Genomic DNA, 21180 nt, shown 5'->3' with positions numbered 1-21180 from the left:
TCTAATTCACTTCTTGGTTTTCCTTTTTCTTCTTCTCTCGCGCGTCTGGCGACCACCCTCCTCCGGTGGCCAGTGGGTCTCCCTTTCTTTCTTCTTGGAAACCCTAATCAGGGTTTCTGTCTGCCTATCTATCAATGTCCTTTTCCTTGTCGTGCACCGGGCTCACGATATGGACCATCGTCGCCGTCCTGCTTCAGATCTCTGGTTTATCTCTCTTCTTGATCGGATTCTTCCCCGTAAAACCCACGCTCCTCGGGTTTAGGTCGATCTTGCTCCCCATCCTCTCCTATCTTTTAGGTTGCTAGATCGATTCTTGATTCCTTTAGAGAAGTATCTCTGGTTTGATCGATTCGTTATAATCTGTCAGCGGTGCGGAGAGTTACCAGATGCCTAACTGCGATCGGGTTTATGATGCCGAAGCGGTGGATCGTTCCCCAGATCAGCTAAAATCGTTGTATAGGGTTGGTACCTCGATCTCTAATTTGCTTGTTTTAACTAATTTTTAACTACTTCGTCGTCTTTCCTCGTCCCTGTAATCTCTCACCTATATTGTGGTTTCAGGTGCTTAACGCTTCGATTCTTGCTAAAGAATCTTTAAGTCTGATTAGTTATCTCTCATCTTTATCGTGGTTTCAGGTGCTTAACGCTTCGATTCTTGCTAAAGAATCTTTAAGTCTGATTACTTACCTCTCATCTTTGTGACATGCGATCGTTGGAGATCCGATTTTTGGTCATCAGGGTAGTATTGCGGGGCCCGCAATTTAGGGTGAACAGATCTGTATTACGGCATAATGCAATAACTAAGACGATCCATATGAACCCGATCCCAAGAGATTGGGTTGGATTTCAAGAATATACACATCCTATCTCATGTCCTGTTACACTTTTGACTTGTTAATTTGTATTTTACGATTATCACGATGCTCACTAGATTATCTTGTTCATATTACAGTATTAGGATGTAGTTGGCAGGTTAACAGGGTCTATTTCCATCCTAACTACGAGTAATTCAAGATGTTCATGAGCATCTTAAGTTTGCTTCACTTAAAGCCATTATTGAGCTTGGTTTGGTTGAAACCCAAGCCAATCAGAACCTTATTGTTAGGCTTAGCTTGTAAATAAAATGTTGCTTGAACACAATGGATGAGTTCTTATTATATTTGCCTGCTGCTGGGTTCTATGCCCAAGCCTGAGCACCTATTTTGCAAGTTGCTCTTGGATTGACTTGAGTTTAGGTATGTTTTCTCCTTCCATCCTTTGAATTCTCTTTTCATATTGTAAAATTCTCATCTCCTATTGTAATGTTTTACTTCATGGCATCACTAAGATTATTATAGACAATTTCATTATGGTCTATGATGGCGTATCTCTAAGCATTTATCCAATTTTAGATGGAGTGCATCTGCAAACTTTTTAAGATAGTGTTTGGCTACAATTTATTCACTTGTGTCAGTCTACAATTTAGTACACTAGCTTATACAAATGAAACTAGATTACTTTACACTGCTTATGTGGCTTGTTACAGGATGTTTCTAAAATACCTCCTGCATATGACCGACTGCTATTGATGGTATGTACTCATCATTTGCCAAAGTTTAAAGCAATGTTAATTTAGTGATGCAGAAACCAAGTCTTATAATAATACTATAATAATTTAGTCTGTTACAACTAAATTTTTTAATCTTCTTTTTCTTTTTCTTGTGTGTGTATGCCTCTCCAGGTTATTGATGGGCTCCCTGCTGAATTTGTACTGGGAAGAGATGGAAAGCCTCCTGCTGAGGCAATGAGAAAGGCTATGCCTTATACTCAGTCTTTGTTGTCCAGCGGTAGAGCAGTAGCTTATCATGCAAAAGCTGCACCTCCAACAGTTACCATGCCCAGGTTAAAAGTAAGATCATCTTACTGTGAAACAGGCAGTTCTTGATATTTCAAAATGTGTTAATTCTTTTATATCTTCCAGGCGATTGTTTCTGGTGCAATTGGAGGTTTTCTAGATGTTGCATTCAATTTTAATACCCAAGCCCTTTTAGATGACAATCTTCTTGGTTAGTTTGCATACCTTATGTTAGTTCGTATACATTTCAGTCTTATTTATTGAAAATGCATTTACTGGTTGGGACATCAGTGCATACTGGTCTACTTTTGGAAGTTCACACCCTTGACAGTCTCTTCCATGTATTGGCATGCATAGGCAAGTGACCCTAAGCATATAATAGGTGGCATGGTTGCATGCTGGCCTTACTGATATGCTTGGAAGTTTGATCTTGGGTACACATGACAGTGGTTTCTACTTAAGTAGACAATTTTATTGATCCATCTTACCTGCAGATCAGTTTTATCGTATTGGTTGGAAATTAGTGATTCTTGGGGATGATACATGGATCAAACTTTTTCCAAGATTATTTTCTAGGCAAGATGGAGTAAGCAGTTTTTATGTAAGTTTTAAATTTCTCTTCTGTTCACCATTGTTTTATATTATGCACAACAACAGTTGCTTGCTTCTAATGGACTGTGATGAGTACCTGGCTATGTTTTCTTAATTTCTATATGTTAAGATCCATCAACAACTATTTGGTGATCAATTAGGAATTAATTCAATTCTGTTCAAAGTCTATAGGATGTTAGCACAAAAAAGTTTTTTCAGATTTCAGATATTCAAGGTTAGTGTAAAACGCATGAGATATATTCCACAAAAAGTGCATAGTGTGTGAAGATGATACTTTTTATGTCTGGTTTATATTTTAAAGGGACAATAACGATAATAATTTTAGGATTCACTAATCAACGACTATATTAGGGGTGGCACTTGGGTCGGGTTAAGCAAGTTCGGGTCGGGTCAACTTTAAACTAATACGAACACGACCCGATTATTAAACGGGTAACACGACTCGACTCATTTAACTCGTTTAATAAACGAGTCGTGTTAACACGACATGTTAACATAACCAGTCTAACCTGTTTAGTAAACGGGTCGTATTAACACGACACGACAATACGGTAACACAAATAACAAAGTATTATTAAACCCTATATAAAATTTAATATTTATTGATTCAAACAAAATAATAGCTTTTTATTTGAAAAAATATTTAATACAAAAATATACAATTCTAAATATTCAACCATAAATTCAATTCAACACAAATTTATATACTAATTCAACTATCAGCGTTCAACATTAAGTAAATAAATTTAAGTATTAATTTTAATTTCAACTTACAACTTACAAATCTAACAACCTCATGGCAATTATAACATAATTTCAAGTTTATAGTATATTACAAACTGCAAATAAAAAAAAGCAAATAATAGAATTGGGCCCTCCATTTTATTATCCAAAGATCACCACCCTGTCAGAAAAAAAAAAAAAAAAAAACAAAAGAGAATGTTAACTAAGATAGAGAATATAGAGTACAAAAAATTTAATTGGCAATAGATGTATAAAAAATTTGAGTACAAAAACAAAGAAAAGAACTAACCTGTTATACACTTATACTGGACATATTTCATGTATGCATCATCTATAGATCTAGATGCCATAAAACCCTGGACACTAAACCAAACTAAAACTAAACTAAATAGATGGATCAGTCAAGACAGGCTATAGCTTTTATACTCTTTTGTATATTACAAAATAAAAGATGATTTATACAGAATAAAAGATGTATATTTACAGAATAAAAGATGATCTTAGCATAATAAAAGAGCTATCTTAGACTACTATGATGCCTCCAACATGACCTTCCAGAGAGCCAAATGCTGCATGGTCAAATGAAGAGAGTGCTAAATTTAATATAATCATTTGTTTTAGCTAACATAACAACCCAATGAAGCTAGGCATAGGGACATGAGTTGCAGCACATGGGGGCCTTATGGGCATCTCCCTAACCTCTTAAACATTGTAAAGGCTCCAAAAGGCAGTGCCATAAAATAACTTTCTTCTCTCTGTTCTTACCTGTAAGCGCATGTGCACTGCACATGATGGCTTGTGGGAGCATCTACTGCCAAGCAGGAGCATTTTGAGAATGAAAGGGAGAGTGAACATAAAAATCGACAAAGTAAGCAATCAGAACTATAGGCAACTTGAGTATAATGGATGGAGCTTACCTGACTGAGAAGATGATCCAAAGAAACTTATGGGCGTAGAAGTATCAAAGACAAAAAAGATGGCCATATAGACAAATAATTGTATGAAAGCATAGTTAACTATTAAATCAAAAATTTGACCAGGTGATGATGCTATTGGCAGCAACCAAGCCAATCAAGGGATTTTCATGAAGAGAAGATACTCTGACTAATTGTTTAGATGGAAGATGCTGAGACAAAATGCTAGCCTTTACCACACATCTGCAGAAAAAGTATGAAAAATAATAAGCTTTGTAAGCAGTGAAGATATAGCGTTAATAAACATGTTTGGAATCAAGATACATGAGACAATTAAATCAAGACAAAATCCAAGACATCTTTACGTTTTACTGATGAAAACTGAAGTAACTTCAGATATCAATATTCTTTCATTCATACTCAAAAAAGGAACACGAGTTATATTTGCTAAGCCACATTTACACCAGTTACCAACATATATAACAAGTTTCAGGGTTAATCTAATAACTGCCGGAGGTAGCGAGAGACAGGCAACATGGGGGAGGCGGCGAGATGGAGATAGGGCTTTCAAGAGGCAAGATGAGGCGAGAGGCGAGAGGTGGGAGGACTATGGCCTCTACGACGAGAGGCGGGAGGTGAGAAGCTGCGAGAGGTGAGAGGCGACGAGAGGCAGTGGAGATGGGTGTGGAGATGAGAGCGGTGTGAGAGTGAGGCGGTTGGGAATGGGTGGATCGCTGTGAGGATGAGGTTGTGTGAGGGGTAGGTTAAGTTTAGTTTAATTTATATAGTAAGGGTTGGCGGGTTGACCCAATCCGACCCATATACTTAAACGGATTAAACGGGTCAGCTATATAAACCTGAACACGATTCAATTATAAATCAGGTTAGGCGGATTGATCCGTTTATGACTTGAATCCGATTAGACTAAATCCAAATCCGATTAAAAGGCGGATTATTGGGTCGGGTCAAGATTTGCCACCCTTAGATTGTACTATCATAAAAGTGTATATCAAGCATAACAATTTCTTAGTGAAATGAAATCTGCATTTATCATGAGATTTGTTATCTGTTTTCATGCTTTATTCATATATTGATGTGTATAACATTTTAACTTCTGGAATCAACTTCTTGCCACCGGGTACCATTTTCTCAACTGTTACCTCGTTTATTTTAATTTGTCCATGAAACCTGTCTGACATCTGACTCTTCTTTACATAGTGTCTTTAAATATAATGTCACACATCAAAAGTTGAAAACTAATTCTTATAAAAGGATCTAATGAATTACAATGGTCACTGGAATTTGTACTTGTATTAAACTACCACTGTCAGATATTTCAGGGATAGTATTGCAGAGTTGTACCTGTTCCTTTTTTGTCAGAAATATTTGAGTCTCTTTGAAATCTTTTGTTCTTAATTCTGTAAGTGTCAATGTTATTGAGTGATGGGTCTTTTATGTTTCTTGAAGTTAGAAATCTTGCTTGTATTTTATGTTTCTTTTTCTTTTTCCCAAAATCTTATTCTATGACTTCTTATTTGCCTGATTTTTCCCCTAATCCCGTTTCTGGTTTCTGTGTTTTATGAGTCCTAATATTATTATTTTTATCTTTAGTTCTCTCCCCTTTTGCTTTATCATTCCATTGGTTAGTGCTTACAGCTTTTCTTTTCGCTGTCATTGCGCTATATTCATTCAAGAAATGTACTAGCTTAAGAAGCGTATTTTATCTTCCCTTTCGGTTTCGGTTCTCAAAGTTGTGCGATTTTTATTAGATTTTTTTCAATATTCTTTTCTTGCTTGCATTGTTAGATTATTATATTTTTCTTTTGTTTCCACTTCTCTCAAAACAATTTCATATATCCTATTTTCTCTTCATTTGTTATTGCAGTCATTGTTGGTGATTCTTTTAAGTCTTCCTTTTTCAATCTTCTTTCTTTGATCTAATATATACATTTCTAAGCCGTGTTCTTTGGCGTTTTCGGATCCTTTTCTCTTAATCATCTGAAATGTCAATTCTTTTAACAATGTTTTTTAAAATTTATTGAAGAATGATTTTGTGCTCCTTCTTTTATGTTTTTTAATTTTCCAAAAGTTTTATGATTTCATATGTTTGTTATTTTAGTTTTGGTTTCTCAAAGTATTATGATTTGTATTATAATTTATTTTAATATTATTTTCTTGGTTGTGCTGTTAGATTTAAGTTTTCTTTTATTTCTACTTCTCTTCAAAATAATCAAAACCTTTCATTTGTTAGATTTAAGTTATTTCATTTCTTATCAGTGTTTCTTTTTGGTTTTTCCTTCTTTGTCTTCGTTCTTTTACCTCATTTAAACCTTTTTAAATCAATCGGCATCTTCAAGATATTTGATGTATATAAAATTTTATTATCTTTTGTTATGTTGAATTTTTTTTGAATAATTCATGCTTTTGTTTTTTTTAAACTCTTTTGTTCTTTTTTAGTTAGAATTTTTTGTATTATTTTGTTTTTCAATTTTTTTGGTGTTACCTTCTTTATAACTTCAATATTCTTTATTTTGTTCTTTCTTTTGATTTATTGTTGTCTCCTATTTTCCTTATATTTTGATTACTAATTTTTGCCCAATAGTAATCTTCTTTTTCTATCATATTTCCACTTTAGTACAACTTTTTGTTTTTATTTTTTGAAATGATTTTGCTTCTCTTTTGCTTTTGGTTTCTCAAAGTTTTGTAAGTTTTATTAGAATTTATTTTAGTATTATTTTCTTGGTTGCCCTATTAGATGATTAAGTTTTCTTTTATTTCTACTTCTCTTCAAAACCTTTTCATTTGATCTGTTTCTCTTTCATTATTATTTCATTTCTTGTAGATGACTTAATTTTTTCTTAAATTTCCACTCTTTATTTTTTTTTTTCATTTCTATTTTCCCTTCATTTGTTGTTACATTTTTTGTTCAGGATTCTTTTGGTTCCTCTTTTTGCCTTTCTTTTATCTAATTTATACATTTTCAAATTCATGTTCTATTCGGGTCTTTTGAATCTTTGAGTATGTAAGAGTTTATTTATGCAATTGCATTTTTTTATTATAAGTCTTGTTTTAGTTTTTTTTTCTTTTAACTGTTTATTTTATTTTTAGTTAAAGTTTATTTATTTATTATTATAAGTCTCTATTCTTTTGTTTTAACCTTTCGATGTTATCTTCTTTATATTCAATCTTTTTTATAACATCCTTTTAATTTTTATTATGATTTTCTTTACTATTTTGATATCCATTTAATGCATATTAGTAATCTGCTTGCTAATTCACATTTTTTTTCACTTTATTACAAATTTTCATTTACATTTTTCCAATGATTTTGCTCAAAATTTTGTGACTTATATGTGAGTTCCTTGAATTTTCATTTTTTTTCACTCGCTCTATTTCTTTTCATTTGTTATTACATTTCTTGCTGTTAATTCTTTTTATTTTTGTTTCTTTGTCTTCTTTCTTTTTACCTAACTCTTACATTTTTTAATCTATTGGCATAAAGATCTTTGGTCTATTTGGTGTATATAGTGTATATAAGTGTTTATTACTGTATTCTTGCAGTTGCTCTTTTTTTGGATAATTCTTGCTTTACCTTTTCTTTTAGCTTTTTGTTCTCTTTTAATTAGAAATTTTTTAGTCTCTTAATTTTTATAAATGTCAATGTTATTGAATGATTGTTTTTGATGTTTCTTGAAGGAAGAAATTTTGCTCGTTTTGTGTTCCTTTAATCTGTTTTTGATTTTTTTTTAAATTTTCCTTTTTTTATAATTTCTTTTATAATTAGAAATTTTGCTTGTTTTGATGTTTCTTTCACCCTTTTCTGGTTTTCTTTGTTGTATGATTCCAATTTTTTTTTAATCTTTTTATTAATCATTCCATTTGAATTTGTACCTGTACTAGACTACTAGTATTAGATAACTCAGGGATAGTTTTGCTTTTGTAGAGACAACAGTTGTGCAAAGAACAAAAAGAATTTTTTTTTTCCTTTTTAAGAATGCAGCGTGAAAGAGATACGTAGGATAGCTTTTAGAATTCCTGTTTAGCTTGGTCTCATAGATGATAGATCTAAGAAGCTCTTCATTTATTTTTATAATGCAGGGACAGGGACTAAAATTAGTGCTTAGGTTGGAGCATGGAAATCTGCTACATTGTGTTCTGTAGATAATCTTCTCTTTTCATTTATTTTTTTATCCATAAATTAATTCATACTTTTGATCTCCACTGCATTGGATTTATCTGAATGACTGATCGTCTGTTTGACTTCCAGATGTAGAAAATTCTGTTCTTCACTATTTTTCTTTATATTATATAATTACTTGTACTGTCACCGATGGCATGTTACATGGTAGGCTTGGTCGACATATTTCCTAGTAGTCTAGACATTCATCTCTCTTTTAGTTATTGACTTAGAGTCATACTTTTTTTGGTTCTAGGTCAAAGATACAATTGAGGTTGATTCCAATGTTTCTCGTCATCTAGATGTTGAGCTTGCTGCCAAAGATTGGGACCTCCTGGTACTTCTAACTCTTCTACAAGTTACTATGTTACCATATTATACTAAGAAGATTATCATAATCTAATTAACTTGTTAAGCACTAAAGCCTTAAACCATATTATTCGTGAATCATGATGCTCTCTAGTGTGTTGTTTGAGTCTTAGATTTCTGCTTCTTACTTGCATCTCTTTTTATCATATAGTTTGCTGAACTTTGTATGTAGCATCAGACTTTTCCAATAATTGCAGGAAGTAAGTTTTGATAACCGCAATTTGCAAATTGACTTTTTTTTGGCATCTACTCTTGGAAAGACCACATATAAACTTATTGAACCATAACTGTAACCCCTTGATATAATGCTAGTTATGATAACAGTTATATTTATTTTGTTAACTGGCATTAATTCCACATATTGACCCAGAATCGTTAAGTTCTTATTTTTTAGTCCATAGGTTCATGAGGAATATATCTAGCTCTGTCAATTTCATGGTACCACCATATTTTTTAATGTATAAATCTGTTAATTATCAATTCACATTTTGTGTTTCATATTGTTCTTTTTAATTACCATTTAAGTTTTATTTCAGATTCTTCACTATCTAGGTTTAGATCATGTTGGACACATTGGTGGGCGTCGAAGGTGAATCTTCTTGTCTCCAATTTGTTTTCAAGGAATTGCATAAGAGTTACTTTATTTTTACAATCCCTTGCTTGAATGCAATCTTATAGAACTGCAGTATCTTGATGGCCCCGAAGCTTAAGGAGATGGATGACATTATCAAGATGATTCATACGCAGAGCATTTTGAATCAAGATAATTCTGATAGTCGCACACTTCTGGTTTGTAACAATTGAACTTATTTTCATCTTTATTTATCAATTGAGTAATCATATTGACGGGAATCATGAGTGCAAGTATGTTTATGGAAAGAGGTTTCCTTTGGACACATAATCAACGAGAAGGATACAATATACTCTTTGTTATTTAATTTTGATTTACTATCTGATTTGCAATTAAATTAAAATAGCGGTGAACGACTTCTGTTCAGAAATACCAAAAAGATGTTAGTTTTACGGATAGTGCGATTTTGGGTCATGACATCTAACTGAAGAATGCACACATGCCTCTAACTCGCATCAAGAGTAAAAGAAAGAAGATGAAAAGAAAACTGCAAATAGCTAAAAGATAAATTATCTATCCTAGAACCATTTTCCAAAGCTTGATTAGTTATTTTTTTTCCCAATGTTACAGTGGAGCCATGGTAGAGTATTCATGATTATGTTCTAAAATAAGAAGAAACATGCCAACATGTCAGTTGGCTATAAGAAATTAAGAATTTCCTAGAGATAATGGGAACAACATTAGTGGACCTTTGTTTAAATGCAGTTGGTTAGATATTTCCATTATATTGAATTGTTTTTTTTGAATGAACAGATATTTCTTGCATCTGATATTTATTTTCTGATGCTTTTTAATGATCACTCATCTAGATTATAAAGACATTTGTTTATCATTTGCAATATCAGTTACTATTTATTAATCTCGTTGTCAAATAATGCCTCCTCACATGCAGGCCTATACTGCATGTAGAAGATGAAAGATAATAAGTGTATGACCCTCCACACCAGGAATAGATATTTTAAAATAAGGATTAGATGAGTTTAAACAAGGTCTGAACTCTAGACCTTCGAGAAACTAGGGTTAATACTATGTTAGGTAATTAATTGACTCAAAAATTTAAGTTGTTAGGTGACATACTAATATGTATATCATATGTTTAACACTTCTAAAGAAAATGGTGTGACTCATTGAATCTGCTATCCATGTTGTGATCTATCTAGCGAATGTGTAGATGGTGGTGAAGCAACAAAATCCAATCTTTAGTCCCAAGTAATTCTGGTTGATAAGAACAAGAAATGTTAGCTGTTAATTTATAAAACCAAGCATTTCAGATGTCACATCAACTTAATGCCGTAACTTGAGCATTCATAGGGAAAGTTGGAATTTTGCAATGTCTTCCAATGACAGGTATCTTGTCTCCAAGATGTCATCATTCAGCTTAGAACCACTGATCTTATGATCGTCAGTTTAGTCTATGTTCTTTTACTTTTGTAGCATATCTTATGGAAGTAAAGAAAAGGAAAGAGAGGGCAAATTCTACTTGTATTTCTCCTAGTGGTTCAGATTGAATGTTGAGAAAGCTTTGCAAAGGAAAGTTTTATGAAAATGTGAAGAGAAAGTATGTGTTGGGTGAATTTAGTTAATTTCAAATTCTTTTGTCTGGTATTTTAGGACTAAACATAAGGATTTTTTGGTTAAAATTTTTAAAGAAAAACCTCGAAGTTTCTAAAAATGAGTTCCCTTGTTATCTTTAATACAAGCTTGAAACTAACTCTGAAGTAAAGATTACTAACTTTGGTGTACATCTTTCTTCTTTCATTCATTTGTTAGTGGGAACTTTTGGCTTTCTCCTGAATCTTGATAACAGATTTATCATTTTCTGTTATTTCTCTTCAGGTTGTTGTTAGTGATCATGGCATGACTGAAGGTGGTAATCATGGAGGATCCTCATATGAAGAGGCTGACTCATTAGCCCTGTTTATTGGCCGCTATGTTGAGAACTCAGATTATTCTCCCTATTACCACAATGAAGCTTTTCAAGTAATTATGGAACTTATCTTCTTTTTCACCAGTAATGTACAGCTATTCAAGTAAATATCACTATCAGATCCTTGCAATCTTGTTCCTATGATTTGTTGGGTTATATGAATTTCATGCTTGTTAGTGTATTTCTGAAGTAGTAACTGGTAAGTTGCTAAATGCTAAATGTAATGAATGATGTGGTTTCTTGATAAAAAATTGGCTAAATTTACCTAGACCTATTGAATTATAACTTAATATTATTTATACCCTCTAAAGAAAAAGCATAACAATAAGACCCCCAGAAATATCATAATCTTTATAGGGGGTTATGCCATTAACAAAAAAAATTCATTTTACAAAATTACCCTATATCCTAATGCATATTTGAGTTGTAGGATAGGGGAGAGAGTTTCATAGAGATTGGGAGGGGGAGAAATTAAGAAAAATTAAGAGGAAGAAGAGAAATTAAAAATATTATTATTATTGAATTTGGGATTGGTTTAGGATTGAGAAAGAAATATGAGGATGGAAAGAGGGATAAAAGTTAGAGAGGGATTGAGTGTTTGAGAGAATTTGAGAGGAAGGGGAGTGATAATTATTAGAAGAGAAAAATGTTAGGAGAGAGAGAGAGCATAAATGTCTATATATAAGTTTGGGAAGGAAGATGTAGGCAATTTTTGCATAAATGAGAGTAAAAAATGGTCACATATTATTACGAGTGAAAACGGATCAAATAATGTTCAAACCACATGATCCATATTTTGTGCTTGGATACAGATTTGGATAAGAATATTTGACGGATAACAAAATTTAAAATTATATCCTAACTAAACGGAGACAAATAGTTCTCGAATATGGATTGGATAATTTTTGGATAGAAGATCAGATTTTAGTCAAACGTGGATCGAATTTTAAATAAATTATGACATTTTTTTGGAGACAATTAACATAGAATATTATAATTTTATAAAAAATTACATGTCAAATACATATAAATTTAGTAAAATTAATCTCTAGAAATAATATAAAACACATTATTAATAACAATATTAATATTCACTATTTAAGTAAGTAAACTAAAAATTGTAAATCATTCAAAAAATATATGGTTAAACAAATATTCGATATCTGTATCCATATTTGAAAATTTGTATTTGACTAGTATCTATATCCGAATCTGTATCCAAGTTTTTTTCAAAAATCTTATCCTTATCTGAATCCGTATCTGGTTCAGATAGAAATTTTTTATTTCTAATCCCATCCAACTTGGGTCGGATAAGGGGTTGGGTTGGAGTTAATCCGACCCGTTTTCACGCTTTCATGTTATTCATGTCAATTCGGGACAGAAAAGTAAATGGTAGGCAGCTAACAAAATGGTCATTTTGAAAATTTGGATAATTTTGGGGTCTAAGTGTAATTTAACCTAATAAATTTTTGTTGAAGTATGGATAAATATTTTCTCAAATTATGTATTATTCAGTTCCAGAATCTTATTAGTTTTTCTCATCAGAATGTTGCCTTTATCAAGAAGCTGTGCTCATTTTTAAATAAAATGCTTGAATTGCTTTCATTTTCATATCTAATTAATTGAATTATTTCCCAGGTCGACATTACTCCAACTTTAGCTCTTCTGTTTGGCATACCAATTCCAAAGAACAATATAGGAGTCTTGCTCAGAAATCTTTTTGACTCTTTCACAGGTCAGGTTTTAATTTCTTTTTTAATTTGTCGACTATGATTTATCAATAAGGACCCCTTTGTGGCAGTGTGAGCCATTTTAAGTGATGATATAGAACTTGGTACTATTGAGTATTTAAATATCAATCACCATGGTCCTCATGTCTAATATACATGAGGACTATTATTCTTACTCTTTCATCATTTTTAGTATGAGGAAGTAAAATAGTATTTATAGGGCTCGTCTTTCTGCTTTCCTTTCTGCAATTCTTTTTCTTTACTGGACCCAGATAATTGTCTTTTATTGTTATCTGGACTCCAGTGAATATTAGGTACTGCTAGAATTGCAAGCAGTTTTACCAACTGACCTAATTATATATAACCAGTGTATATGATTAATGGAGTCATATTAATATCTGGAGTCCTGAAGCAATATTAGTATGGCATACAAATTCTGAGAATTATACAATAAAGGAGTACTCGCCGAAATTGAAGAGCACATATATGAGCAGTAAAAGCAAATAGATTCAAATCTATAAGTTACACAATAAATTGGATTAATAGCAGAGATAAGACTGGAGCATGCTGTGTAAAATATATTATTACCAAAATAGTAATCTAAGTTGTGGCTATCTTTGGAAATGAAAGAAAAATTAACCTAAAGCACCTGGATATTACTTGTAAACTACAGTGCAACAAATGACAAAAAATCATTTGCGGCACATCCGAAGGTTTTAATTTTTCATTGTCTTGATATTCGACATTCAGGATAAGTAAACTTGAAAACTAGTAGATTTGCCATATCTTGAATGGATATTTTTAGTTGTTTGATGTGGACTTTGCTAATTTACTTGTCTTTGTCAGTATTTTTTTTTATGGCTATCCAGTATTGATATATTCATGGATGCAATATTTTGAGTACAGATGATCAAAAGCTGCGAGCTTTAGAACTGAACTCCTGGCAATTGCTAAGATTACTGCAAGCACATTTACCTGCTTTACGCTGTGGAGATTCTAGATGTGTTAGTCATGAACAAGGTTTGGAAGTTAACAGACCTACTGGTAGCGCTAAACAAATTTTATGCAATTTATTTTCTAAAGCTGTGGCTGCTCATAATTCTTGGCGAGTTCATCAGGGAATTGACTTTGAGTAAGATTTCAAATTCCTTCTATGATTTGTAGGTCATGAACACATGCATAACTGCCATTATTAGATAAATAGTACTTTATCAATTTTGTAAATCTTATGATATTGGCTACTTCAGGACTGTCGCTGAATCTTATCATCATTTTCTGAAAGCTGCCAGTGAATGGTTGTCACACAGAGCCACCAATGTAATTTTCACTTTATTTCCTATTTACTTTGTTGATGAAGTGGTAGTTAGTAGTATGTGTTTACCTTTAACTTGTGTAACATGTTCCATCTAACAATCTATACTTGTGCAGAAACCTATCAATATACTTCTGTCTGCAATTGCCTTGATGCTTGTTTCATGTGTTCTACTGATGGGCCTAGTATTTTGCTTATTTAAAACAGTTCACTTTAGACAAAACGAGTACTACTCGCAGCTGAATGAATCTATCTACCGCTGGCACTTTGATGAAATTTTTGTCTTTATTGGGATTCTTCTCCATGTTGTCAGTCTTGGATCAAGCTCTTTTGTAGAAGAAGAGCAATATTCGTGGCATTTTCTTACCTCTACTCTGTATCTGATCTTTCTCTATACAACAGTCCAATCCTTGCTAAATGGACCTAATTCTGTGTTTCCAAAGAAAAGAGAAGATAAGATTATTGTCCATCAGCCATCACCAATAGATTCAAGCAATATTGCTGGCTGTATGTTTACCAGTTATAAGACATCAAATATCAATTTGCTTGATACTTGTCGGTTATCCTCTGTCCTTGTTGTTTTAATATGTGGAAGAATTCTAAGGGGTTGGCATCAAGGTGGTGTGAACTGGGTTCATCTTCCAGATGTTTCCAAGTTCCTTGTGCATGCTGGGGCTTCTAGTATAAAAGTTCTTCAGATAATCACAGTACTTGTTATCATTATCCTGAGTTCATGTGCACTTTTTCCGTTACGATCCAGAACAAAGTTAGTTCTTGGCGTATGGTTGAGCTATTCTCTTTCTGGATTTCTGGTGGTGCTACATATCATGGAAAATCAGATCGATAATTTGGTGCCAATGAATCATAGTGTAACATCAATAGCTCAGCTATTTTATATTAGTGCTAGCACTTCAGTAGCTCTAACTTTATTATCATCACCATGGATATTTCCTGTTTGTTTAAAGGACACACAAATGGTATCCAAAGTTGGCTTGAGCAATTACTCCGCCATGCAAAGTAGTTCTCAATTGATGGGTGTTGCTGATTCCACATACCTTATTGGAGCAACATATGCTGGCTTTTGGTGCCTTCTGCAGCTGCTTCTGCAGCAGCCAATAAATGCTATGCCTGTTTTCTTCGTTTATTTGCAAACCCTGTCCAGCATAATTCATTTTTCAACTATTGGAACACTGCGTAAGCAGTGGGTTGAGGTCAGTTATGTCAAACTCTGATCTTATTTTTTGCTAAAGGCTTCAGTTTCTGTATTCTTCATTTCTTTGGCTGAATTTCCTTTCTTATTACTGCAATTACGTGAAGTATTAAAGCTCACCTCATTGCACGAGGCTTTCTGCTTATGCAGAGCCTGTGAGTACATGAAAAGTAATTATCCACAATTTTCTTTCATATATATATATATATGGACAATGTTTAGATGGATTGTCTTGTGCCTGTGGCACAAGCTGTGGTGTGCTGACCAGCAAGCCAGAGAAAGAGAGAAGAACCTGTTTTTGAATCCTTCACGGGCACCTCTCCATCTCAAATGTTCTGTCTCAATGCTAGGTTTTCGAGAGAATAGGCATTGAGAAGAGAAGATGATGATGGATTTATTACAGGTTATGGATCCTATTTTACGTGATAATGGATCATCACTAATGGTCTAATGGAGCACATTGTTATAGACCTGATTTAGGGTTTGGTTATCTAGGAGTTGAGTTATGTTAGTTTCTTGGGTCAAGTTTGTTGATTGGTTCATGTTAGTGGAGGTTTTATTTGCTTAGGGTCATTGGGTAAGTAGGAGTTAGACCAAGTGATACCATGTGGTCACCTTGAGTCATTTAGTCAGCCGGGTAGCCTCTAATTAGTTTGGAGGCACCTAAGGTTGGGATTAGCAATTAATTGAGCTTTTTCCCCCCTTCCCCTCTTATTCTTCTTCTCTCCCTCGTGCCCTAACTCCTCCTTTGACCCTAGCCGACACCGAGTCCTTCCCCCTCATCCATCGCCGCCCTACCTCTTTTAGGAGCGACTCCTCTCCCTTCGTCCCTCTGTCCATCGCTTATTACCACAACTTCCATCTCCACCACAGCCCATACCTCCATTACTCCTCACTCCAAGCTTCCTTCAATCCAAAAATTACCCATCTCAAATCTTGCCTTAATCGGAGAACCTAACACATATCCTAATCCTATTTGAAATTATAACTAAGGTTTGTCGGATCAGTTGATCCAGATCTGGATCGACCAGGCTCGACTCGGTCAAATGATTGGGATCGATCAGGATTGGCCGGTTTTGATTAAACCAGGCCAGATCCACTATGGATCTGACCCAAGGACATCGATTATTGACGTCCCTAAGTTCTTTCTCTTTCTCTTTACTCTTCTCACTTTCTCTCTTTCTCTCTTTACTCTTTTCTTCTCACTCTCTCTCTTTCTCTTTCTCTTTCTCTTTACTCTTTTCTTCTCTCTCTTTCTCTTTCTCCTTCTCTCTTTCACTCATTTCTTCTTTTCTTCTCACTTTCTAACGGAGAAATCTTCTAACGGAGAAATCTAGCTCCAACGAACTTTGGCGATGCAGATCTAACTCCAATGAACTATGTTCATCAAGTATTCATTATTTGGTATCACATGATCTATATACTAGTTATTATCTTTATCAGTATCTTCAAACATAAGACCCACATATTGATTATTATCTTTTTCAGAGACAATAAGATCTATTTGATATGAATGATATAATACAATGATTTTTTGAAGCACTAGATCCTGACATTATTATTTACAAATTTATGACGATTATGAGGGCGACGACTACAGGGATTTACGAGTTAGCTAGGTATTTAACAAAGCTTTAACTTTTGAGTAAGTTAGTACTTTTATTTAAATTTTATGGCTCATATGTGAATAATTATTATTTTCTTATTATTTTGTCATGTTTTCTAAACTTTAAAAAAAATTCTATATTTTTGAAAAATATTTAGAATTTTATGTAATTAAAAGAAGTCCGATCCGATGGGGGCAACCGATACGGCCGATTAGGCCAATCCTGTCGATACATATTGTTTTCTCGGAAGGACGATCTCAATCCCAATTTTTTGACCCTTGGTTATAACTAATCTTCTTATTCATAGTGGATTGTCCAACCATTCTTTCCAAGTGCTCCGACAAAGAAATCTTCTTGCAGTTCGATAGGAAAAGAATAACAATGGTGGCTGTGCTTCTTCTCCTGTTCCACGGTGTGACTATGGAAGGCCTCAGTAGTGCTTCTCCTTTGGCTTCTCAACACAACTCAGAAGGCCTACGTAATGCTGCTGGAAGAATACACAGGCCTTTAGGGTGGTGCCTCGTGCCACGTGGCGATGTACAGGCCTACACACACTAATGCCAGTCATTACGGCAATCCATGATTGAAATCCACTGAGAAAATTACTACTCTTTAGAACCCTTAGTGATGAATCTATTATGCATATTGCTAGCATTGACCTTTTATTATTGTTCAAGCATTGACCTTTTATTATTGTTCAGGATTTAGACAAAGTTTATTTTACTTAACATGACCTTAGAATATTACGTCATGCAAGCACTTTCCGACCGATGCTTGCAAGAATTACCACTTACCTAGACTGGTGACAGCCAATATCAGTTACGTGTTTTTGCTCATATGGCAAGTCCAACTATAAATGCATTTTGTTCACCATCTAGGATTCTGTTTTGTAATTGCACGGACTAACTCTACAGGTCGTGAAATCCATAGGTTGCTGCGATGCACTTCTTGGGGCTGGCAGGTCATTTTGGTCTTGGGAACACCAATACTCTTGCTACTATTGATGTTGCTGGAGCATTCATAGTAAATTCTGTCTCCATACATATGCAGTAATGTAAAAGTTCCATTAATGTTATATTGAATAATGAGTATGTTTATGCCTCTAAGTAAATTCTATTGAAATGTAACAGGGTATTTCAAGACACTCCACAGTACTTTCTGGAATACTGATGTTTATGATTACCTATGCATCGCCTATTTTATCATATCTCTGTATGGTGATGTACATATCTCTGAAGGGTGCTACTTGTCTCTCATTTCGACAAAAGCATAGTTGGAGCTGTATGCTAGAGACGATGATTGCATTCCCGTGCTTGCTTCCTCTGCTTATTAATTCAGTAGGATTGACTTCATTCACAATCATATTGTTGCTAATGAGGAATCATTTGTTTGTTTGGAGTGTATTTTCACCGAAGTAAGTACTGCCAAATGATTTTTCAAAGTACAGTACATCTGATAACATTTGTCTCCATCTTTTCATGTTCTGCAGATGATACTGAATTTAACTGAATCTGTTGCTTAGATAGTCTAGTTATAACCAATTGCATGTTATACTCCTCTATTGTATGTTCTTATTTTGTAGGAGATAGCTATTTGCAACAAGATTGGGTAACTCCTGATATGCAAGCTAGACTTGTTGCAAAATGTCATCGACAAGGCTTCGATTTATTTTTGTTCACACTTGTTTCATAGGTGATGAAGCCTTAGTGGAAATGATTACAGACAACTTTAGTCAAGCAGAAAGTTTGTAGTTATTAGTTTTTATTGCCTCTCTCATAAGTGTCTTAGAACATTTTCATTGTTCAATATAGTAGATGATAATCACGGTGAGTTTGACAAAAGTAATTTGATATGTTATTTTATTTTAAAATTTGATTTGATTTTATAGCATTTGGTCAAGGCTGTCAGGTTTTGAGCATGGAGCTTATGAGCAAGTCCTGTAGAAGTCTCTTGATCCAGATTATTACTGGTTATAAGCTACTATCTGATGGCCAAGTTCAAAATTGTATAAGAATACTAGTTTGCTCAACTTTCAATCAATAAAAAGAAGTCAAATTTGAGATATGCAAAAGTTATTAGAGATTTAGAAAGAATTTTTTTTGCCTAATAAACATTAATAATAACTGGAGATTTTTTGGGGCATATTAGTATGAAATTCTTTTATGCTAGTATCTTGGATAAAAATTGGATGATACTTGGTGAGCTAAAAGTTGCAAGGCAAATCAAGAGAATATAGTAGCTTACTAGGAATGTGCTATATCAGGAGACGACAAGTGTGTGCACAAAATGGACTTTCTATCGACAGGAAAAGGATTATGAAAATGCTGTTTTGAAATCCAAATTCAGTAATATCAGAAACATAGAGATGAAATGTCTTATATTATGTAAAGAGACATTATGGTACAATAGAAATAACAGCATTTATGAACCTTTGGGCTAAGTTATTGTCAGTGACATTTGGTGGAAGCATCAAAATTGTTATCATATTAAGTTATTAACTTTGGGTGAATATAGTAATGCAATTCTTAGTTGACTCTAAATAGGTGTTGACCAGCCTATTTAAACAACCCAAGATTAAACTACCTGTTTCTTTTGTTTGATTGATTTGTTTCACCATCTGAGTCTAAATGAGGATTTAACTCAGCTTAATTTTACCAAACCAAGCTTTAGTCGAGCTATCATACTTGAATCTGAGCTGTTCATGGATAGTTTAGATTGTTTTGCCTCCTCATATTAGTATCTATGATATTGTATTGAAATAAGAGTTGCTCCTTTTCATAATTACTTCTTTTGTTGGGTCTTGGGAAGGCTTCTTTTGTGATTATTACTTGTTTACTATTTTCTAGTACCTTATATTTGTTAATTTACTATTTTTCGTACCTTATACTTGTTAATTACTATTTTTTAGTGTCTTTACATGTTTGGCTTATTGAGATTTCAGAAATGTTGTACAATGCATGCCACATCGCCCATTTCATTCAGTGAAGATCCACAGCTTATCCAGTTAATACAAGTTAGAGCTAGTAATACAGTTAAACATGCTTCCATATCTTGAGTTCTTGATGTTCTCGATCATGAGGTGAATTGCATGGTGTATTTAGAATGATGGTCAATGCATTTTACTATATCATTGAGGTATGAAACACCAGATGGCATGATAAAAGAAATGCAGGATTTATTTTGGTACCTACTTCATTAGTGGCTACAAGTACCTGGACTGTTTATGCTGCTTTTGCTTGCTAGCGTCTAATTGTAGTGGTCAATATTATCTGTACTAGAATTTCTAATTTTGTGTGGATTATTCTCTGTTAGCTCGCTTGGGTACCAACTTGCAAGATATATTCTGTGCTGTTCTATTAACTAACTTTTCTTTTGGGTACTTACTTGATCTTTTGGTAATATCTTCTCTTTTCACTTGTATATTCCATTTTATGCCATGCAAGTTGTTCACCTAATCTTTAGTTCTAAATTTTAAATGGCAACAGGTACCTGTACATTTGTGCTGCAACAGTGAGTGTCTACATTGGAGTATTTATAATAGCTGCAACGGGAGTTTATAATTGCAGTGTCTTTTCCTTCAGGACAAAAACAACTCGGTCCGAAGGTTAACCATTTTGGATTAACTCGATCTGGCATGTGCTTAAATGCTATTATTTCCCATTGACTTCTTAGATCTAATTAGCAGAAATGATGCAGATTTTGATATTCTTTCCCTGGATAAATTCTAGCTGTAATTTATCCCTTGAGTGCAATTTATTCTTTCCAGGATTATGAACTCTTCCACTACTTTTTATTTCAATCTCCTTCCAGGACTATGTCAGATCTATGCTTTTTAGCATATTCACAAAGTCAGCGAACTTCTATTTGTTTCTTAAGATTATATGCTTTCTAGTAGAAACTGATACGGGATAAAAGTTGAAGTGTAACTTTGGACCATCCCAGATTTATAATTGTAAAATTGCTTTGGAAACTTCTACTTTGTCTTAATCTCTTCTATTAATAGCATGAATGTAGATGGCTTCTTTTCTGGTATCATCTTTTCAGCTGTTTCAATTTTTGTCTTGGACTTGGCCTTCTTGATCTATTCATGGTGGATCATTTACGAGAGAAAGT

At 33.6% G+C, this 21180-nt stretch overlaps 1 protein-coding gene across 6 annotated transcripts; it reads left to right on the top strand.

Annotated features, from left to right (window-relative positions):
- Positions 1-14: 14 nt before the first annotated feature.
- Positions 15-21102, top strand: LOC140777243 (uncharacterized). 6 transcript variants are annotated; one of them, XM_073121215.1, is made up of 18 exons: positions 15-262; positions 368-461; positions 562-636; positions 1526-1570; positions 1721-1888; positions 1961-2045; positions 2329-2435; positions 8538-8618; positions 9187-9239; positions 9337-9439; positions 11118-11261; positions 12847-12943; positions 13845-14070; positions 14186-14255; positions 14367-15461; positions 17998-18090; positions 18198-18481; positions 20553-21102. In XM_073121215.1, the coding sequence occupies exons 1-18, from the start codon at positions 135-137 to the stop codon at positions 20674-20676; spliced, it is 3072 nt and encodes a 1023-aa protein (XP_072977316.1). In that variant the 5' UTR covers positions 15-134; the 3' UTR covers positions 20677-21102. The 6 variants fall into 6 exon arrangements, with proteins under 6 accessions (XP_072977316.1, XP_072977317.1, XP_072977319.1 ...); XM_073121216.1 differs by lacking the exon at positions 562-636; XM_073121218.1 differs by lacking the exon at positions 20553-21102 and having other exon boundaries at positions 17998-18116; positions 18198-18378.
- The last annotated feature ends 78 nt before the right edge of the window (positions 21103-21180 follow it).

This window comes from Typha angustifolia, chromosome 15 (genome assembly GCF_048772165.1).
Source record: "Typha angustifolia cultivar Huaian chromosome 15, ASM4877216v1, whole genome shotgun sequence".
NCBI lineage: Eukaryota > Viridiplantae > Streptophyta > Magnoliopsida > Poales > Typhaceae > Typha > Typha angustifolia.
Note: the sequence above shows the minus strand (reverse complement) of the source record. Positions and strands in the feature narration are given on the sequence as shown.